The 23,355-nt window shown below is 41.9% G+C and overlaps 1 protein-coding gene across 2 annotated transcripts in view; it reads right to left on the bottom strand.

Annotated features, from left to right (window-relative positions):
- The window catches only part of TMEM87A (transmembrane protein 87A), a 209,056-nt gene that overhangs the window by 119,921 nt on the left and 65,780 nt on the right, over window positions 1–23,355 (bottom strand). For both annotated transcript variants that reach the window (XM_086937214.1, XM_086937215.1), the window contains exons 5-8: window positions 14,830–14,883; window positions 14,677–14,739; window positions 11,878–12,025; window positions 6,392–6,453 (exon numbers count right to left, since the gene is read on the bottom strand). In XM_086937214.1, coding sequence (XP_086793340.1) covers window positions 6,392–6,453; window positions 11,878–12,025; window positions 14,677–14,739; window positions 14,830–14,883 — 327 coding nt within the window. The remainder of the gene's footprint in view (window positions 1–6,391; window positions 6,454–11,877; window positions 12,026–14,676; window positions 14,740–14,829; window positions 14,884–23,355) is intronic.

Below are 23,355 nucleotides of genomic sequence, written 5' to 3'. Positions count from 1 at the left end.
CCTTGTGACTAAGGAGTAGTCACCCTACATCTGCAGGTACCAACTAAGTAAACTGCGGTTTGCTGCATGTCCTTCCTCCGGAACCAGACCGACCAGCACGACGAGACCCGGCTTCCCTGGCACCTCTGACCTCTACCTACATCATCAGCCCAGCTGAGATTCGTGGGTATGACGAGACCTCGAGGGACCGGCCATCTTCAGAACTGCACTACGCTTATCCAGCACGACCGCCGAGGGATCCTCGAGTGAGTGATTTGGGGTTTGAGAAGCCCTAACCCTGAGCAGCTCCAGCACCGAAGTCCAGCCCCCCAGCATCCACGAGATCTGCATGGGGCCCTTCTGCTCTTTGCTGCTCACCGCGTTGTCCGGCCACTTGCCTGCTGGCTTGTAGCCCTCTTGACGACGAACTACGACACTTCCATCGCTGGTCTGGTTGCTCCAGACTGGCCCTTGCTCTCCTCCAACAGAGGAGCACCTCGGACCCGCCTGGTCCACTCCAGACGCCATTTTGAGTCCACCGCGTGGGCATTCATTTGCCAAGAGTTGTTGCCCCAATCCTGGGTCCAGCATCACCGACGTCAGATACCTTCGTGGGACAGCGCGCACCTCCATCCTGGTCGCCGACAACGCCTTCTGGGCAGAGAGACTGCAGAGCCCAGCGTCGCCCACTCACCTGGTCGAGGTGACTTCATCCGGTGCCATTCTGGTGCCCATCTAATCACTGGCTAGTGATTCAGAACTTGGTCCCCTCTGCTTACAGGTACCCTCTTCAGCTGATCCAGTCCTTGGATCGGCCCAGAACATCTTCACTGGTCGCCTGCCAGCAACTTCCACTTCAGGCTCCTGGTTCGTCGACGAAGAAACCAGACGACACTTGAACCCTATGCAGCCGCAGCCCCTGGGCTAGGTAAACCGAGTACCACGGTGCTCCAGCGTAGACCAACTCTCCAAGTGTCTAGATCCACTTTCGTTTTTGACCTACCTAGTCGGGTTCGCCCGAGAACACTAACTTTGTAATTTCTAGCAACCATAGACTTTGTCCCGCATTACGCGTGAGAGGTTCCACTCTGCACACGACGTCCCAAGGCCTCCTGCTTCTAATCCAAGGGTTCAGCATTGTAGGCCTAGCGTTTCAAAAGTCTTTGAGAGTAGTACTTACCTGCTAGTAATTTCGCATTCCACTTTTGTAGTATATGGTTTTCCGTGCCCCTCGGTCATTTGCGTAACTTGTGCGACTTGCAGTATTTCTTTAAGAGTTTTGTATTGTGCTTAGCGCCCTGTCCTCATAAAGAGGCCAGGGCTGTTGTGTTCTAAATAAATATCCTTTTATTTTCATAACAACTTGTGTGGTGTCCTTTCACTTGGTGTTCAAGGGGTATATGTGATGGTATAACAGCTGGCTTAACACGCCCTCTAGAGTTCAGCCTAAAGACTGCTCTTGTCCATGCTACTAGGATAGCTGGTCTATAAGGTTGACTTACAACCAATCATCAATAAGGGTCGTTTGGACTGATACATAGTGATCACTAGAATAGTGAGCACTGCATATCAGGCCAACTTCTCACAGGCAGTATACAGGCCTTCTTCCATATAGCGGGAAAAGATCCCTGTTCTATCATCTGGCTAAATATTTGGGAGAGATGGGGGCCAGTAAGATAATTAATAGTTTGTAAGATTTTGGGGGGGCAGGGATCTTCTGGGGAACCGGACTTAATCATAGTTATTAATTCGGTAATTTGCATTGGTGAGGTCAGCGAAAAATTAAATCCTAAAGTATGCTCAGTAGCATTCTTTACAATTGTTTTATCCTCTGCGATCGAGTGAGTAAACTGCTCATAGATATGTTAAACCTTGGATCTAAAAGAGAGCCAAGGAGTCACAAAATTCTTGATTAAAGGTAGTGGAGTAATCTTTTTTTTACTGTAGTTACATTTTTTACAGTAAAAAAATTTTCTTTGCTTGACCCACTAGCTTTTTCTATCTTTGTTGTGTAATAGAGGGTTTTCTCTTCAATCAGCTTTTTCTTAAAACCTGAGATCATAGATTTATATCTGTTTTGTTCTGTAAGTTCATATTTTGGTCACCAAATCCTTTTCTATCTCCTATATGCCTGTTTGTTTATCCTTAAGGCTGCTGAGAACCAAGGGGCCGAGGGTAGTTTCCTGGGTATTGGGGGCTAGTTTTGCAAAGTTAGTTTCAAGCCAGAGGGTATATTTTTTGGCTGCCATGTCATCATCTTTCTCCACCTCCTCTTCGCTATTACCAAGCTCATTGACCAAAGTTCTTTGGTCGATTGGTCATTGGTAATCATTTATGCCCTTAACTTTGATGATCCAAAGCTCTTCTCAGAAATTAGGAAAAAGCTGATTGCAGTGACCCCTCGTATTGTCATCAGGGGTGGAGACTACAATATCACCCCCAGTTGCTCGAGGAGTCCAGATAAGGGCTCCCAGGCACTCCAATTAGCACACAGAGTTGGCTGGCATTACGCTACACAACGCGGTAGTAGACATTTACCGTACTAATAACCTGTACATTAGTGAATATTAATTTCACTCAAATATACAAGGATCAAACTCCAGGATCGACTATTGGCTAGCTAACAGAAATGTCATGGGCTGGACAGAAGCATTGACTTACCTACCTATAATGCTTACTGACCACTACCTGGTCCTTATCTCTCGGAATGTAACAGTACATGTCAGGCATCAACGGCTGTGGCGATTCCATCCCACTGCCCTATTAGACTTGGATTTCAGAGCTGAAATTCACTTGTCACCTTTGACATGCTGTGGGAGGCTTTTAAGACTGTAATTAGGGATGAATAGCATAACATAACATGTGTATTTGCAGAGTGCACGTTCACCCCAAACGGGGTATCATGGAGCTGAATAACAGATGTTTATTGTTACTCAACTCAATGTTACTCATTTTATCAACCTCAGATGGATGAAAGGCTGAGTGGACCAGCCGGGATTTGAATCTGTGACCATTAGGTCAGACACAGGCCCCTGCAGTGGATGCATTAGTCCACCAAGCCACCAGACTCAGCATTTAGAAATCCCATGGTGTCCTTAAGTCAACCCGAAGCCACTTATTGAGGTTGGAGGCTGAAATTAAGGTCCTGGAACGCAGTGCCGATGATCCATTGAACCCACGAGAACAAGTACATTCAAACCAGAAGAAGCAGATATGGAGTAGCAGTTATGGAGGTAAAAATTCTGGGGAAATATGCCAAAGCAGGAGAATTTGGGGAAGCCAATAACACAGGTAGCACACTTGTAGGTCTGATTAGTCAGCAAAAATTTCGGACTACTAAAGGAGATTAACAAATATCTTGACATTGCCACATTGGCATTGCTGGAGATTCACCTGTGGGTCCCTCTCTTTGCTCCTATTGTGGAAAAGGAAATCAAAGTTGTGATTAAAACCATGCAGAATGGGAAGGCCTCAGGTGGGGCCTTACCATTCCTCATGCTTTTAATGGTTTTTTATTCTGCATATAAAGTGTATGCTGCAACCTGGCCCTGTTCTTACTGGCGGTATACGACGAGGCATTTGAGAGGGAGACTCTCCCGCTAGCACTATGGAATGCAGGGGCCATTAAACTACTGCTACTGACACCATGTAACCAATCACACTCATGCGAGTCCTATCGTCCCCTGCCCCGATTAATATTGGCAACAAAATACTGGCTAAAAGAATTGCAAATAGGCTTCTACCCCTTTTGCCCACCTTAGTCCATCCAGACCATCATGCAAAAAAAAGCGTTTGATTCTATTGAATACTCCTTTATCATAATGGTGCAGAAGGGTATGGGAATAAGTAAAGCATTATTAAAACGGGATACATTGCTAAATACAGAGCCAACTGCCAGGATCATTGTGACCTCCTTCAAAATATACCGTGATAAGAAGTAAGAATGCCCATTATCTCCAATCATATTTGCTAGAACAGTGGAGGTCTTGGCCTTCTTCCTAAGGGAATTTGATCGCCACTGTGGTATCCAGTTTGGTTCCCGCAGAAAAGCTCTCTCGATGTACCCAGACAATATCTTGTTATTAGCAAAAGACCCCACGCTAAACCTAAACCTGATAATGGATGATTGATTACATTTGGTAATTGGTATGGGCTCCAGATCAACTGGGTTAAATATTTGATGATGGCCATCATCACTTTTATCCATACCCGCGATGCCCAGCACCCCAGTAAATGGCAGAGAGAACCTATCCGATATTTGGGCACAAAACACCACTGGGACTTACCTATGGTAAAAAGCAAACACTTTGGTACATGCATGAAAGATGTTGCCAGCCTGGGTAGAGATGGATTAAACTATCATTGTTGATGATGGGCAGAATTGTACTCATGAAAATCATAATCCTTGCCACGATGCTAAACATTCCAATCTCTCTTAACAAATTATTGTTCTCACAACTTCACTCCTTGATGGTGCAGCTAGCACGAGCCAACCCCAGACAACCTGCCATAAAATCTAAATGCCTTATAGTCAGGGAGGATTCGCTGCACCGGACTTTGAGATTTACAATCTCGTAGCACAGGACCAATTAACATATGGGTGGATACAAAACATAAAACAAGCACCTCTTTGAGATCTTGAGGCAGTAATGAGTCAGCAGCTGACAATATTGATGCAACACAATCGCCCAACCAAGTAAATACATATGGTGCAATGTACTGGGTGGTTATGGACTAGGCTGGCCAAGAAGGCTGAAGTAACAGAGGTGTACTCGCTACTTCATCCCCTGATTAAGCACCTTAAACGTGCACTGACTAGCGAGGTGGGCATTGCCAGACAACTTTGAGCCCAAGAACTAGCTTTGGTGAAAAAATTGTTTATTGACAAGTGTTTTTAACAATTGCTGAATACCTTAACAGTGCCCCTCCCAACTCCTTGTATATACTAATCTATCAACGCCTCTGCTCCTCAAGAAAATATTTATTTATTTATTTAAAGAGTTTTAGATAGCGCTGGCTAGACCCGAAGGTATCAGAGCGCTTTACATGCGAATCAACATTGTAACAGAAAAAAGATCAACAATTACAAAATACATCAAAAAATAGGCAATACAATTAGGAGAGGAGAGAAAGGAGGGAGAAAAGTAGTGGAGGGGCAGGGGAGGTGAGAACGGGAGGATAAGGGAAGAGACAACAAGGAGAGACGAAAGGAAGTCTGTCTCAAGACAGGCTTATCTGTCCTTCCTAGATGAACCACCTGAGTGGCAGCTTTTGACAATGACTGTAGCAGACACTTGCCCCTATAAGTTAACTACACAAATTTACAACTGCTTTGTAGATTCTCAGCAGGGTGACACAAGGACTCTGAAAAATAAGTGGGAACAGGACCCGAGGCATGACATTGAAGACACGGAATGGTTGTATTGCTGTTGTCAAACAAAATAGGTTTCATATTATGGCAAACAGCACCTATTGCACTGGTATGTCTACAGATTCACAGTGTGTGTTGGTGGTGTAAGGTGATGAATGTTGATTTTCTTCATATGGTGCGGACATGCCCCCGGGTTAGGATCTACTGGATGAGCTACATATAATGGCAACTCCAAACTTGCCAATGGACTTAATGGTGGTAATGCTGGGCTAAACTAAAGGAGTTCTCAAACTCCTCCGTAAGTTCATAAATTTTGCCCAACTGCAGGGAAAGTGCAGAGTAGCGAGGCATTATAGCAATGCTTTGGCCCTGACAAGAATGACTGGTTGAGGGACCTTACAAGCCACAGCAAAAATGCAGAGTTATATAGCTTCTTATTGCCACTTCCAGCTCTTCCCAGAAATCTGTGGGAACCTCTGCAAACATATCTCCACAGTAAAAGGAGTGCCACTCTCACGTCTTAAGGATCTGATACCTTGAACCCTCTGATTGACTGTGTAATGCAGGGACTAATGATTCTAATCTTTCCAGTTGATGTTTGTAATCCTGATTGCCACAGTGCTAATTATTGTACCTTGCATACTGTAATATATGCCTCAAAACGTTCATAGCTCTGTAACTATGCCTGTCTATGTTTCAAAACTCAAAATAAAAGTTACAAAAAAGATATATAGTGTTGGAGATAGATGAGTTCACTGGAAGTGGCTATGGACACAAAGCAGGTGTGTGAGACTTGTTTCGCACAACTTGAATTTGCAACACAGATCCATATCTAAGAAGTGAGATGTTATTTGAATTACGTTCCATCTTAGCATCACATATTATTTAAGCATTGAAAATGTGCAAGCTCTCTTAACAATGCCAAGGCAATAGCAAATTAATGTGTAATGTAATGTCTTTTTTTATTTTAAAAGCACAGTATAAAATCACATACTGGCAGACTGTTTAATTGAGTTTGTAAATGTAAGATGCTTTACTTACAATCATAAGGGGATAATCGGAAAGAGGTAGGTATTCATAAGGCCCCTTCACTTCCACAATCACTACAAATGCAAAACACAATAGCTGGTTAGTACAGGCACTACAAAAGCGCAATGAAATTCAATCATTCGGAAGTGAACCGTGATCAGGACTGCATGTCTATGTATCTAGGATTCCAATTATTTTTGTGGATGAACTCTGCACAGTCTAGAGATAAAGGAATGGGCCCAGTGGGGCACAAGATGTGGGTTATATACATAAATTACCCTTTTCACAAACTCAGAATAAAAGTGGTACGCTTCTGTAACAATGGTTCTTCTGCAAGAATATACTCAGCATAGTGATAACCATACAGTATACTTCAAAGTTCACATGGGCAGATCAGTGTACTCCAAATCTGTGTTCATGAGGTGCAAATTTGTCCTGGCTGATTACATGTGTGCCAAGAATGACTATATGAACTGCTGTAAGGTTCTTATTCCGCACAGTCACATTATTGCGGTTGCTTCAATCTCCAATTTCACTGAGGCAGCGGATACATGTAGCTATATGTGTTGCCACCTACCTTTACCCACTCTAAATATTAGTTTCACCAATCATTAGTCAAAGAGTAAATCATGGAGTTTCAGGCAAGACTTGCCACTCTCCAGACTACGTACGTGTCTAGATTTTAAGCAGAAGGTCTCTTACCTTCCACACATGACAACAGCATCATCATCACTAACCATGTCAGTCGTACTGCGACAGAACTTCTGTCAAGCATATTCAGTTATTGTTATTGTGAGTTCTAAAGGCAAACCTTGGCTACAAGATGCACACACACAAGAAAGCCAAACTTATGTTCCAACCCCTTATTAAAAGCCAATTTTAGGGCAAATTAACTTAAACAAAATAATTTGAGAAATACGTAAAATCTTAGTGATGACATAATCACAGAAATTACAAATACAAGATGCATTTTGTAAGAATCCCTACTTTGATAGAATCGACACAGGTTTGAACATGAATTTCATATGTTCTATATATTGTTGTGTCTCTACTGGAAAAATGCTATGAGGTAAATAGTCCCATCTGACCTTGGGTGGTTCATCTTAGAGCTATGCTGCTCTGCTATTTTCAATGTCACTGAAGTCCTGATCTCTCTCTCACACACAGAGGACTGTAAACAGCTATTATATACTCTCTCTGTTGTTTATTTTGAGAAATTACATTGCCAACACTCATGTTAAAGCCTAAAGATATTATAGTTTTTGATAGGTGTCATCTACTCAAATGAACACATGAATATATGTACGAAAAGCATTCTATCCAATCACATGATAAATTTAATTGTTGCATAACAATTAAAAAAAAGCTTCAGGTGTTGCAAATGAATAACAAGTTATACAGCCCAAGCAGATGAGTAAATGTACAATACATGGGGCTCCTAAAATACATGCAAGGCACAATATATGGCATGTAGATACCAGTTCTATATTTAAAAAGTAGGGCAGCATTAGAATCAAACATACTATGTTCTTCTCCATAAATACAGATTTCAGGTCTACAGATTAGGGTCTAAAACTGCCCCGAAGTATTGATAGATACGTTTTCTCAAAGCCAGAAGAAGCCAAAGGGGTGGCATGCTCAAGTGGTACTGCTGGATCTTTCGGCGGCCTTCGACACGGTCGACCACAAGATCTTAGTCGACCGTGTCGAACGACTGGGGGTCCAGAAAACTGCTCTGGACCTGCTTGTATCGTTTCTGGCCAATAGATCACAAGCAGTATCTCTAGGACCCTACCAATCATCGAAGGTGTCTCTGCCGTGTGGGGTCCCTCAAGGCTCATCCCTGAGTCCGACACTATTTAATATCTACGTGTCGGACCTTGCAAATGTCATCAAAGCATTTGGGATGAGCCTGACCTCCTACGCCGATGACACCCAATTGGTACTGGCTATCAAAGGGGACGGGGAGTAAGTGGCCAATCGATTCACGAGAGGAATGATGGCAATAGGTGACTGGATGGCCACGAATTGTCTGAAACTCAATTCAGAAAAAACTGAAGTGGTCATCTTCGGTCACCTCTCCCCGGGCTGGTCACCTGTCTGGTGGCCACCATCTTTCGGTCCCCCGCCGAGTCCAGCTAGCAAAGTGAGAAATCTAGGCGTCATCTTCGATGCTGGCCTCAATTTTATGGCACATGCGAATAAAACTGCGGCTTCAGCTCATATGAAATTGAGAATGATTAGGAAAATACTACCTTTCCTACCGAACACGGCCGGGAAAACACTGGTCAGCTCACTAGTCCTGTCCTCCTTGGACTATTGTAACGCTCTATTCTTAAATGCCCAAGTCCGAGTGACAAATAAGATGCAGTCAATCCAAAATGCAGCCGCACGAATGCTGGCTGGGATCCCCAAGTTCGCACCAGTTACAAACATCATTAGGGATTTCCATTGGCTCCCGATACGCAGCCGTATCAAATTCAAATCGCTGTGTATTGTTTACAAGTCACTCAATAATCAAGGTCCCCACTTTCTCAAACAGAATCTTCTCCATCATGTCCCAACCCGATCTCTTCGTTCCTCTATTCAGAACTTCTTGGCTGTGCCTTGCACTCGAACAGTCACCTGGGGCGACAGGCGTTTCCTGGTTGCCGCCCCTAGACTCTGGAACACCCTTCCTGCACATATCCGAGCAAGTCCCTCCCTGTTCACATTCCGCAAACAGCTAAAGACGTGGTTATTTGACCAATAGCCTTGTATATCTTCTTTACCCCAGTTGCTGATCCATCCCTTAACTAGCGCCGAGACGCCCACGGGTATTCGCCGCGCTCTACAAATGTCAATAAATAAATAAATAAATAAATTTAAACTACGGTGAGTACCAAGGACATATTGCCCAGGTGAGGGCAATGAGAATGATCTGTGCTGTGTGTCTCCTTATATTAAGGAGGAGGCCTCTAATTAATGACAAAAGGGCAGCCTATTTGGATGGAAATGTGTTGAGGAGAAGGGCGGATATGTTTTACTGAGCCACATTAGGAATAGGCGAACCAGTGAAGAACACACGCTGAGAAGACATGCCAAAGAGTTTACAAATGAAACTCTAATTTGTACAGGAATTAGAGTTGCCCTATTGAACTGCACCCACTTTCGCTTCAAGTTTCCCAGCAAGATTAGCTTTTGAAACTCTTTGGCTATAGACATTTCTTTGCATTTGGCCAGAGCCACATAACGTTGTTGTGTTACAACTGTGAGCCTACTCCTACTCTTTTGCTCATGCATCAGCCAGCCAACATCATTATCAAGTTGTCCATCCGAATCTCAACCTGTATCTTCTCCAAAGGGGAAGAAATGCGATTGTGGCTCAGCAAAGTGATCTCAATTGTACCACTTTTATAGTAATGATTCTCTCCTTATAACCTCAGAGGCCACTGATAGTTGTGAATCCATGCAGACACAAGTGTCAGCCACCAATATGGTCTGAAACAATAGTTCCGAAAAGCAAGTCATTGGACTATCATCACCATAGAATACGCTGCACCAGGGCAGGGGCTATCCAGAACTGGGTACAAAAATCTAAATGCCATTGAAGGGAACTCCTGCACACCTGGCTCGACAGGGACATTGTTAAGGCCCTGAGGTGCGATAGTCTTAGCCAAACTAAGCTTTCTCCAATGTGCTTGGTTGGAATTTCAAAACAAGCTGCTGAATGTGCTGGATTTCTAACTAGAGGAAACACCAGCTCTCAGATCATAATCAGGACCGCAACAGTAAACTTGACCTGCTTGGTTGGAAATTGGAAACTACTGCCCACGGTTAATGAAAACTCCTCAGCTGTGCAAAAGGAAAACTGTAGTTCAAAAATGCCTGGGAACTTCCTCTGGAGATCCTGTCTTATCACCCTGTTTTCTAAATACAGAAATATTTCTGAAATATTGTCTATGGAGTTGGGCCAGTTGGGAAGCCATGCATTTGTAAATACTCTTTGGGCAGAAGTGAAGTCAAAGAGATAGACCGTCTTTGGAGTGATCCCCTCTAATCACAATTCGTAGGTATTGTCAAAGATTGTGGGAAGTAGACATCCTGGAGAGCTAAGAGCACCATTTAATCTTGATGCTAAAGTTCCTAAGGATACAGGAGGCTCTTATAAAAAATGTGCTTTTCCATAAGTAGGGATCAAAGATCATGAATCGGATGTAAACCTTCCCCTTTTTCTTGGAACTATTAAACATCTGGAGTAGCTACCCCTTCTTTCTTAGGGGAACTCAATTCTTTCAACATTTTTTGCAATATTATTATGACCTCTACATGGTGATGCATCAATGGGAAAAGGAGGTGGAAGAGGGGGTAGTTGTGTTCTGGAAATAGGGGAAGGCACTCCTATTCCAGTAAGAAGCGACCACCAATTCCCCAATAGCCACGGGTTGGAGCATTTCAATATGAGGTCCTTGAAGAAGTTGTGGCACTGAAGGAGTGAACCAGAAATAGAGCCATTAAGGCTCCCTTAAAAGGCACATGCCAGCTCTTGTGATGACCAAGGAGGCACAAACCTTTAGTAGGATGGCTGAGGATAGAACCTGGCTCTAAAGAGGAAGACCACTCTACTTTAGACCCCCTTCTTTAAGTATTTACAGCACCTATCTAGAAAGATTGAGCACCTGTTTTTGTGGTGCTGTTATAACGATTCCTCTTTATGTGGTGGTGGGATGGAATCCACGAGAGAAAAAGTCTTCCCTAGAAGGGGCCCTAGTTGGTACTGTGGATTCCTCCTTCAGTGAGGCCATGAACATAAAATCTGCTGTTTCTCTGAAGCAATTTAGGGTGCATGAAGGCACAGATTTTATCCATGCACACTTCAGGGTCAATGCTGGCGCACCACAGGCAACTTGAATGCAGGTGAGTCACAAATATAAGCCTTTGACAATCAAGCTTAAACCAGAAGAGATTTGTGTGGAAAACTCTACAAAAGAATTTGCAGTTGGCCAAGCAACAGTGATATCTGGTGCCGGGTGACACCATAGTGCTGAACATGTCAATATACCCAGCAGTCTAGAAAGAATGTTAATTTAAGTAATATGTGGGAAAGAGTATCTATTATAATCTAGTAACAGAATATAAGAAACGTTATGCATCATTTGTCTTAAAATACATTAAGAATAATTTACAAATAAATGTAAAAAATAACTCTATTACTATTAAATATGCAGTACTGCAAGACTGCCTATTGATAACTTTGCATTTTAGATTATCACTCAAATCACTGACAAAGAGTAATACCGCACTCAAAGTCTCTTCTAGAAAAGAGACATCCAAAAGGAATGAGAAAATAAAGGGACCTGTCCAATGACTTTTTGAATTATTTGCAAAACCCGCATAACACCCATGTGTCCTTTCCACACAAAAGATTGTTAAATCTTACCTGTAAAGCATTTAGCCCAAACAACACACATTTTGTAGCCTTATCAAATATTTTCTCCACCTGAACAACACTAACTTACTTGAAATTACATTATTATCCAGGAGACTGGCTGGGGTTACTGCTTCCTGCATTGCTGTACTGTTCACAGTCTTGCTTGCCACAGGACTGACTTTCACTATGAAGATGTAAGGTCCATCGTGCCAGGTGTTCATCACGGCATACATTGTCTGTAAAGCAAAGATGGCAGAATTTGGCAAGTGAAGCAGAGAACAGATGGCTGGATATGCTGGCATTCACCCCACACATTTCCAGCATAAAGCTGTAGTTCTGGAACTAACCAATGACCTACTTCCACTCATATCTTGCCCTGCTACAAATTAGATACAAAGATATTTCAAAAATATACAACAGAACTATTTTGAACCAAAAAAAGAAATTGTGTGTAATTGCAATAAACAATTCATAATATGACATATCATGCTTCAAAAGGAAAAATCGCATGGGCTAACAAGGATTTCTGGTCTAAAGCCACTCTGTACTTTACTACTTATTTTATTCATTCCATACAGTATAAAACACTTTGGCCCTGATTATGAGTGGGTCGTTGTTTTCTGACTCCTGTTCTCTTACGGGTCGAAAATACAACTTGAGTGTAATTTAACAAACCCAGTCATCACTGGGGATGATAAATATATCACCCTTCATTACATTTCAGCAGGCCAAACATGTAGCACGAGAAAAGTACACTGAATTTTCCTTACCATGCAGGTTTTGGTCTTAAGCATAAAAATACATGTTATTCCCCAAGACGTGAGTGCTCACATCCCAATACATATTTGCTAAATACTAGGTTGGTATGGGTTTGCGACTAAAGGAAGACACTCAGTACAGGTCCTACAGTTTGAATAGGTTCCTTACTCGTTGGGCGTCACAAAAAATGGAAGTGGTAGGTGTAAGGTGACAAATCGACACAAGTACAACTAAAGAGCATGAACATAAGAGCATTTAACTTTTTTCTCCATGAAGAAACCTATTTTCTTGTACAGAAATTCACTTCCCCACCTACATCTAAAGCCAAAGTTGCGCTCAAGGACCCAGTACTGGGTTTTATAAAAATGAACCTTTATTGATTACACTGCTGTAAATCGTGTATGACATGACTTGGGGGATTTACTATGTTTCGCAGGATGACTTTTGTAAGAGTTCAGACAACTAGATGTTAGCTTACTGCACTATGTTTTTGTCTAGAAGGTTAGGCAGGAGGTTCTGCTGGTCCTTTCAAGATCCTGACAATACAGCCTAATGTACTTCTAGTCCAAAGTTCACCTTACTTCACACTGAAAGGATACTCCTCCAGGGCATGGGAGTGATACTCCCAGCACCTTTGTGCATCCTGGACACAAAATCATACCCATGACTGGCTCCTATCCGTAACCAGGTATATATCAACATCAGAGGTACAGGACTGGATGGTGAGGGTATTAAGAAGGTGGAATTTGTAATAAAAGTACAATTGTTACATCGGTGAGTCACTTTTATTTACATCATTGTTCCAACAGTCTTCCTCCAGAATGACAACGGAAAGGATAAAAAAGAAGTCTGCATAATGAACAGGGATAAAATAGCCATACAGATCTTAACCAGTGCTCAGTCACCATTGACAGCTGACTAATGGCCAACACACAATATTTATAAAAAGCATGTTCAGTAGGCTATGTAGCAATCTTGCAATTGACGCCTAAAATCAAAAACTGGGTTTGGCTTGTAAACTGGGTTAAACACTTGCTTTTATTTTAATTGTTTTATTAAGTTTAATAGCAAGGAGCACGACTAACATAGTCACGTGGAAGCATTCTCCATTTCTGCCAGTCAATGGCCACAGAGGCACAGCACATAAAATGTAAACCATAAGTAGATATCAGGAATATCCAGTTTCCCAAAAATCACCAGGAATTTGAAAAGTTATCATTTCTGTCCATGGTTCAAGGACAGAGAGCCAGTTTGAATGCAACATTATTTCCAGAGAGTGGCGGTTATGGGCAGTCCTAGCTACCCGAGAGTGAGACACTAAGCAATACAACTTTGAGACCCACTGTGCAATGTCCAGTGACGTGATGAGCTGTGACAAGGGGAGGAATTCAGTTGGCTCATGTGGGAACTCTGGCTGAGGGTTAAACAGTTAAAGAACTCCCTATCAAACTAAGGCATTTCATACGGGCATTTCAATTCAATTTTCAAAGCTTTATTCGACAGCAGTCATAAAAGCATTTTCACCCCAACACTATACAATAAATACTAAATCTAAAATACTTAAAAAAAAACAAGTATTAAACAATTAATGCTGACGAAATTGATATAAGAATTTAAAAACATTCCTTTACAATCTATAAATTTTTGGTAAAAAGAGAAACACGGGCATTTCATAAGAACAATCATTCATATCTGTTGTTCCTGTATCCTTGTGTCTTTGTTGGAAATGCCTTAAAGTATAGTGTCTTGTGATGAGGGTTGAACATGTTCTTTAGTTTCTAATTCCACGGTGTTACTCACCAACTCCCAGTTTATTATTGCTAATACCCCAGGATTGTTTTTTATCGGGTTTGCTGTGCCTATGTACTACATTTGTCCATTAATCATCTTTGTATGCACTGAAAGTGTTTATTTTGCTACAACCTACATTCCAACACACTTTAACCCTGATAAGAGGGCGCACTGGGGCTTAGGGGATCGGCTGGTGAACAGTTCCATGCACGAAGGGCAGGGGCACAATCGAGCCTGGCACCTGGGTTTCACATGAATGGCCTCAACTCTGCAATACAGGTAATTTGAAGCGAGCAAAGAAAAACACAAATTCGCAAATCACACTAAAAGTACTTACCGGTTTCTCCGACTGATCTGGCAACACAGAAATATGTGTTGCATTCTCTGCATCTTTCAAGCCCTTGACAAACCAAAATAAAGCACAGTTATGGTAAGCGTTTCGTCCATGCTAACTTAGCAGAGGTAGGTGGCTGCACTAACTCATGATTACCTGCTGTTTCTCCGAAGTAAGGGGTGCCGGGTGAACAAACTCCTTGTAGTACTCCTTAAAAAATAAAATAAAATAAAGAGTAAAAGAAAGAGAAAGAGAGAGACACACATTAGAAAACCTCCTAGACAGCATCAGTTGTCAAATTGAACCATGATACCCTACATTCATAATGTGCATACAAAGATGCATAGTGCGCTGTACTAATTATTACTTTTTGGGATATTGTGGGATGGGGGGCATGATTGAGGAAAGGCAACGCCTCAAATGAGTCATGATGCTCTTCCCTTTTCCTCAACAACATTAATAAATAGCATATTCTATTCTTTGCGTCTCCATATATGGGTTATGGTTTATCACATGGCATTTTTTCATGTGTGTTTATTTTATCAAAAGTTATTTAACCAAATGTGCTTTGATATTAAACTTTAATTTGACCGTTGCACTGTATTAATACATGTTTGAATGCATGTTTATTTGTACAGTTGCTCCTGATAAAATGCATTAGTGTGCCACATCTATTTCCACTGTCATGGAGCATAATATATATATATCAATGAAAAAATGTAGGTAAAGAGAAATTATGGTTTCCTCTGGTCATAATACTATAATGTATGTTTACAAACCTCTGACATGCCATTACAAACACACTTAAAGTGCAGGTATGGTTACAAGGTAAACCTAATTACCACTATAATTGCCCAGCTATGGTTCGGTACAAGCACAATAACTCAGCCCTGCCAACACTACCAAACGGGGGTGGCGTAGTGGGCAAAAGAACGATGGATTTAAGCCAGATCTTTTGACTGGGGAAGAATGTTTGCATTGTCAGCATTCCGTCCATCATTTCCTTGCTGTAACACTACCTGCACAGCACATTGGTGGAGAAAGCAGTTGTATTAAGTGTTCAGAGTGCAGCCCCAGTAGATAGTACATCGGATAGGGATCTGGCTTGGAGAACTACTGTGCCCTGTTAAAGTTGAACAGTATTTCCTCAGCTTTTGGAGGTGGGGGAATCGATATGTCTCTCCCTGCTAATGGCTGTGTGTAGATCTGAATGGCCATGTATATTCTGATCTGAGACAGTCGGAATGTGAGCCACTGTACTGGCTGAATAACACCAGCTTTCTCCAGCTTCTTCAACTCCACATCTGATAACTTGTGGTTGCGGAACGAGACCCACGTGTGCTGCAGCTCCAAAGGCTGAATCACATGGCATACACCTTTGTTCTTGTGAATATCCTTCATTACTCCATGGAAAGGTCTTCTACTTCAGATTGGCTGCATGTCCTCGTTGTTGCTGCAAGTCACGTGTGCCAAAAGCCTGTCTCTGCGACAAAGAGGGAGGATTCTGCTGTACTTCCTCTGTGCAAATGATACATTCGAATATCCCTCATGTGGGTGCATTTCTGGGCTTCATATGCCAGCATCTACCCTGGTAAAGACTCTAAAATAACTATTCTTTGTTTTATCCCATCAAAGAGGCATTTTTGTTGAAATTGTGTGGCAACAACTCTACTTGATTTTTGCAGGTAATTAAAAAGTCATCTTTTTTCTGAAGTATCTGGGAAAATAAAGAGATTGTTGATGGCTGGAAAAAAATGTCGTGGCATTTAGCAGTTTTCTCTTTATTGGGAAGCATTACTTTTATATTTTCTGTTTCCTCTGACCATAATCTAAGCTGGGGTGTTTGGAGATTTAAAATAATTGTTTGAAGTATTAAACATACAGCAATAACACCTACAGGTCATAAGTGACACTTTTTGAAACGGTACATTAATATACAGTAAAGAGTTTCTATACTTCTACAATCTCTATCAACTATGTCCAAAATATCAGACTAAAGACGTAAATGTGAGTTTAAGAGTGGCTGCTTGGATTGTATTGATATGATATTAGTCAATATTATGCGTTTAATGCCTATATTCCATGGCTTGGGGCTTTGCATGTGCAGGGGCTCTCTTTATGAAGGCAAGCAAACATATTTGCTGCAAAATGCTGACTATTAACCAACTTTTTTGCATGAGCAAACAAGCCTTTTTGAAGGCCCAGAAACGCTGTACATATCAGAATGCTTTTATGCACAGAAATGAATCTTGAATTTTACTGAAGGTGACAAAGGTTACATACCTTGAGAAGAATAAACCTCAGCAACCTCAACCCTTTTGTGAGGTCACTTCTGTTGCTAATTTAGAGATTTGTTAACAGGGGCTGGTGTAAGAACTCCAGGACACGGTTATGCAGGTAAGTAGGTACACTTTATTGGAGCAAGCAGGTACGTCCTACAGCTTCGGTAGCTGCCTTCAACTGCCACCCACACCCCATCCTTCTAGAATCTGTACAGAACCCCGTGGTATCCTGTTACCAAGGAACCGGTAACCGGGATATCAGATCTCCCTTCTTTACACAAGTGAAACCCAAACTTTATATATTTTAAATGAAAAGAACCATTGCACCTAAATCATCAGTCCTACAGGAGGTGCAACTTCCATGGTATAATTTTGCATACAGATACAACACTTAGAAATGCTAATGAAAAGGTTTTTACAAATACTAACAAAATAAGCTAGAATACCAACAAAAAGGGTTTTCAAAAGGTAACTAAATGAGCTGGTTAGAACAATTATAGGATGTCCAAGTTGAATACAAGGCCTAACATAGATTCACATTCTCAAATGTCAATAATAACACCCCATCCTCCTCCTTAATAAAATGAATTGCAGGAGAAAACTTTTGAATCTCTTGAGTAAGACCACTGGTCTGTCCTTGTATGTAATTGTCACACCACCAGACTGGTCAGGCGATTGTAACAAACACTCACTGGCAGCACCTTCCTTCAAAGAAGAAACAGGTACAACAGCATTTCTGTATTAGTATTTGTCACTTCTTTCCACATCCATTCCATAGATATTGATGCATCAATTCTTTTGGCATTTTCCTAACCCAAAATCCTATTGCACTTTGCCATCCAGCTATGATGCCACACATTATTGTCACTCAAATTTTGCTGACTTAGAATATGCTTCAGTTACTTGAATTGGTTCGGAAAACTTGCTTTGAGCCTTTTTTGTTTTGAACCCTAACGTTACTCTCACCCAATCTCCTGGATTTAAATATACATCCTTCGTACCATGTTTCTTATCAAAATAAGATTTATAGACTTCTTGCAATTTCCTCAAATTGGATCTCACCACAGTAAGGGACCATTTCCCACAAACCCTCATTATGTTCCACACAACATTGTTGTTAGAATTGGGGATCTCTAGTAGGCAGAGGTAGGTACCTTTCTCCAAATAGGGCCACTGCTTCTAGTCATGGTAAGTGGGATACACACTTTAGATAACACCTGCTCACCCCCTTGGTAGCTTGGCACGAGCAGACAGGCTTATCCCTAAGGCAATAAGTAAAGCATGTGTACCAACACACACAGTAACACAGTAAAAACAACACAAAAGGGCACCACACTAGTTTTGAAAAATAGAGTATCTTTATCTAAACTCAACAAGACCAAAATGGCAAAGATCCAACATACAAGTATCAGGAAAGTGACTTTAAAAAGCTTTTAAGCAACTGGGTCCATAGAAAACAACCTGTAGTTGCGACAAAATTCAGAAGGCCAACAGCCGCAGAGATGAGAAGCATTGAAAACACAAAGAGATGCGTCAGTTCCTGAGACCATGTGGAGGCGATGCAACAGTTCTGCTGCACGCAGGAGAAGTGATGTGTCGTGTCCGGTCTATAGGGGGAAGTGATGTGGCGATTCTGATCTGCGAGTGATGCGTTGGGAAAACTTGCCGCACAGGTACGATGAGTCAAAATCCGGTATGCATCGGCGATCGATGCGGCGTCGAGCGGCACTGCCCTGTTTTCTTCAGCCGCGACCCCTCGATGCGTCGCTTCTAGCAGTTGGCAGCGGGGCGGCGATGCGTGGAGATTCTTCTTGCACCACAGGGCAGCGTCAGAAAAACTGATGCAAGAAGAGTGATGCGTCTTTTTTCTTGTAGTTGCGTTGCTTCTCCAGCTCACAACAGCAGACACAACCTCCAGGGGCCCAAAACAGTCACAGGCGCCTCCTGACAGGTTGGAACTCCCAGCAAGGAAGTTCAGGGGCGCTGGGGGTGAAGTCTTTGTATCCGTGACACTTAAAAACAGGGGGCAAGCTCTACTCAAGCCCTTGAAGATCTTCTTCAAGCAGGAGACACAGCACAGTCCTTCTACTTTCCTTGGCAGAAAGAGCTACTGAAGGCCAACCCCAGACACACAGCAAAGGGGCAGTACTTCTCAGTTTCTCCAGCTCTTCTCCTTGGCAAAGGTTCCTCTTGATTCCAGAAGTAGTCTAAAGTTCTGGGGTCTGAGTCCCTCTTTTTATACAGTAAATGACTTTGTTCTCTTTTGTAACAACAATTTACACAGGGAGCATTTGCACTTTGGCACTGATCAGCAGTGACAAAGTGCCCAAAGGATCTAAGCCAGCAAAAAAGAAATCCAGCACAGCATAAAAAATACAGGAGGTAGAGGCAAAAAGTCAGGGGAAACCACGCCAAAGATGCCAAGTCTAACAATTGTCCTTAGTGATCGGTTCCCCAACTCTAAGAATCCTAAATGGGCTGTAACCTGTGGGTGTTATTCTATATGCCAAAATAGTGCTATGGAGTTCCTTTACACAATCCTTTATCAGCATTTATGGAAGCACTAATGCTCCCCAAGCAACTCTGTTAAAGGGTTCTACAACACCATTACCAGCTGGATGATTAACAGGTGTTTTCTTCCAACTTATACCATTCCTGCTTAGGAATCCTTCAAATCTGTCTGAAACAAATTGGGGACCATTATCACTGAGGATGGATTTAGGAATACCTTCCTGCAAAAACAAATTCTCAAGGAAATTTACCACGCACTTGCTGTCACAACTGTCAGTTACTTCCATCTCTGGCCATTTAGAATAGTTGTCGACAGCAACTATACCATGTTTGTATTCTCCGTTGTCATCCAAAATGGGACCCAAGAAATCTATGCTTAAATCCTCCCAGGGACGCTCAGGAGTCTGTCTGCATCCTAAAGTCGGTCTTATCATATGTTGTGCTTTATCTGAATTGGCACACATTGTACACTGTTTTACGAACCTCTTAATATCAGCATCCATATCTGCCCAACAATATATTGATCTGACACTCTTTTTCAATTTGAAAATACCCAGATGTCCCTCATGATTTATCTCTAGCACCCTTACCCTTAACCTCTTTAAAACCACCAATCTCTCACCCCTGAAAACATGGTTGTCATTGGCAGACAACTCATCCTTGATTTCCCATATGCTCTTAACTCCTCTTGTAACTAACTCTTACCAGGGCATCCTTTAACAATACATTTCGTCACATTGCAAAGCATGGCGTCTTCGCTGTATTCGAGATCCCATTCCTGCTTCAGAATTGCATTGTTTTTCTCTCTGATTAAAGCTGCTCTAAAATCTTCCCAATCCTCCTCAATTACATCACTAAACAGTAAAGGAGATCTACTTTCGTGATCAGCTCCTTGATTCTTTTTCCCTGGTAGATACTCCACTTCATTCATAAATGCAAGCACTTTTAAAGTCATCTTTGCAATTCTTTGAGTAGCTTTAACTATACCTTCAAAAGTCAAAACTTTCACCAAGGGTTTGTGGTCCGTGCGCAGGGTGAATTGGGACCCCCAAACATATTGCCTGAATTTCTCCATGGCCCAAACCGTGGCTAACATTTCCTTTTTTAGAACACAAAATTTCTCTTCCGCCGGAGACAGATCAAGAAACAAATGTTACTATGGCATCCTCACCTGAGTTAGTCACTTGCGTTAGAACCGTCCCTAATCCCTTCCCACAGGCATCAGTGGTTATAATACAATGTGTTGTAGTGTCACAACCTTGTAAAGAGAGAGCAGTACACAAATTTTGTTTTATCCTTTCAAAATCTTTTTGCAGATTGTCATTCCACAAAAATTCCTGTTTTCATTTCAATAATTGCCCCTGTCCATGCGTTTTCATAGCAAAATTCTGTACAAATGTAGAATAGAATTCTGCTAATCCTAAAAAAGATCTAACTTACTACTTGGAATTGTGAGCAGACGCATTGCTGATTGCATCAATTAAACCTTTCTTGGGAGAGATGACGCCACCTCCAACATCATGACCCAAATATGTGACAGCCTTCATAGCAGATTTGCATTTCTTCACTTCTGCTGTCAACCCCTTTTCTGCTAATCTTCTTAGGACAGCTCATTATCTCTCATCATGTTCGGATTTGTCTCAACCCATCACCTGGATATCATGTAGGAAATACGAGACCCCCTTCATGCCTCTTTACATATGATGTTGAAATACAGTAGCAGCTGATGCAAGACCGAAAGGCATGCGCACAAACCTGTAGCAACCAAATTTCCTACGGGAGGGATGCAACTGAATCTGGTGATAGGCAGAGTTTAAATCAATAGTGGAGAACCGTTTTACTCCTTAAAATTATGCAAGCAGCTCATCAATCCTGGGCAAGGAGAACTTATCTACCAGAATACTTTTGTTTAAATCTCTGAGATCAATACATAGATGCAAACGACCGTCCGATTTGCGTGCAACGACCCAGGGAGCCAACCATTCTGCACTTTCAACCGGTTATGCCTTTGCTCTCCAATGCATCCAACTTTGCCATCACTCATACATGCTAATAAAAGATTTTCGAGCGTTATGACACACTGGTACTGCACATTCTTTCAGGAGCTATTTTTGTACAAATCTCCCCGACTTCCTTCACAATACTTTCATCATTTTCACTGAGTAACATGAATTGTCTCCCTCTGTTGGGATCAAGGATAATCCCTAATGTCCCCTGATCAACCCATCTCAAAAATGATGGCCCTTTTTCTCCCACATACAATTTCCCTCTGGCATGCTCGTCTTTGAATCACAATTCCTCCTCCACAAACCCAACCATGGGAATCTCCTCGCCTGTGAACATAACTGGATGAATATCTGCAGGTTTCAAACTTTCACCTAGCACTTGCTCAAATGTATCCTCTCACACAGATTGCTGTATTATAGTGTAAGGAGACCCCGAATCAGGAACAATTTGCATCTGAACTCCCCCGATAGTTATATAACACATTGGTTTCTTCTTTGATTTGGGACATGCATCCTGAACCACTTTCTCACCGCTCCACATATCATCGATACACAAAATCCCTTCCTCGCTCAATGATTCACTACCCTCCTCTTCCTCCTCCTCGTCGTCATCCACGCACTTCACATATTTCTTGTTCCGTTTGTTCAACTTCTTTCTACAAACATTCGCAAAGTGGCCTATAATCCCACAAAAAACACATTTGGACTCCATGGCTGGACAACACTTATCTCTGCCCATATGACCCTTATACCCACATCTAAAACAAGTGGGGCGATAGTCTTCCACATCAGATGTTTTGACTTATACCCTTCCAATCTGAATCCTCTTAAGTGCTTTTATCACTCTTCCTCCCTTCTACTTTGGAACTGGACACATTACCAATTGTTTCTCTCTCACTATTGTTCTTTAGAGATGCTTTAGCACATCTCTTAGACATTTCTACCTTTTTCACTATCGCCACAATTTCATTCAGAGGAAACTCCCCACACGTGCAATTTTTCTTGTATCCCTGCATTGTTAGAATGCATCACAAGTTCATTTCTTCTAAGAGTGTCATGATAAGCACCACATTTGCAAGTTACAGCCAGTTTCTTTAATGCCACCACATAATCTTCCAGATATTCTGTTTTCATTTGCTTCCTTTGGAAATAAGAGTATGTGTCAATGGCTACGCAAACAGTCAGATGGTAATGAATATCTAAATCCTCCAACGCTTCCCAAAAAACATTAGCATTCTCCGTTTGCCTTGACTTTTTCTCGATCTGGCTATATACTCATAACCCTTTTTGCCCTAAACTTTCTTTTCCATTGAAGGTGTGAACTCCTCTTTATTTTCCTCCTCCATTGCAGATGCATAATTTAGGAAATAATTCTCCCAGTCAGGTCCTTTCAATAAAGGCTCACCCGGACGAGGAAGAAATCGTACCAGAGGAGTAAGTCTGCAGCTTTGGGAAGCCATTTTAGGTAGATAAATAGGTTTGCTTAAAATGTTGGCTAAGAAGCAACACCTAACCTTTGAATGAAGAGAAAAGAAAAAACCACCAAAAAACACCTTGAATGTGCTATAACTAATAAGGAGTGAATAAATCGGTTTCAACCAGCACCTTATACTATTGTCAACTGGGCAGGTAGTGTTCTTCTCAAACCCCACCCCCCCTACACACACACACAAAAAACTAGTGCAATACTACTATATTGGTAATAGCATTACAACATACCGGTAACTGCCACCAAATAATAACCTGCTGTGGTGTGCGCATCACTCAAATACACATGCAGTAATATTGATTGCGATTGCCTCAACACAGCAATTGTCTCAGCCAGCCACGTATGCGCCAGCACTGCACTCAAAACTAAGTATGGCCAAACACTATGGTGTGCG

The sequence above is a fragment of the Lissotriton vulgaris genome, chromosome 9, assembly GCF_964263255.1.
Source record: "Lissotriton vulgaris chromosome 9, aLisVul1.2, whole genome shotgun sequence".
NCBI lineage: Eukaryota > Metazoa > Chordata > Amphibia > Caudata > Salamandridae > Lissotriton > Lissotriton vulgaris.
This window is presented reverse-complemented; position numbering and strand designations above follow the sequence as displayed.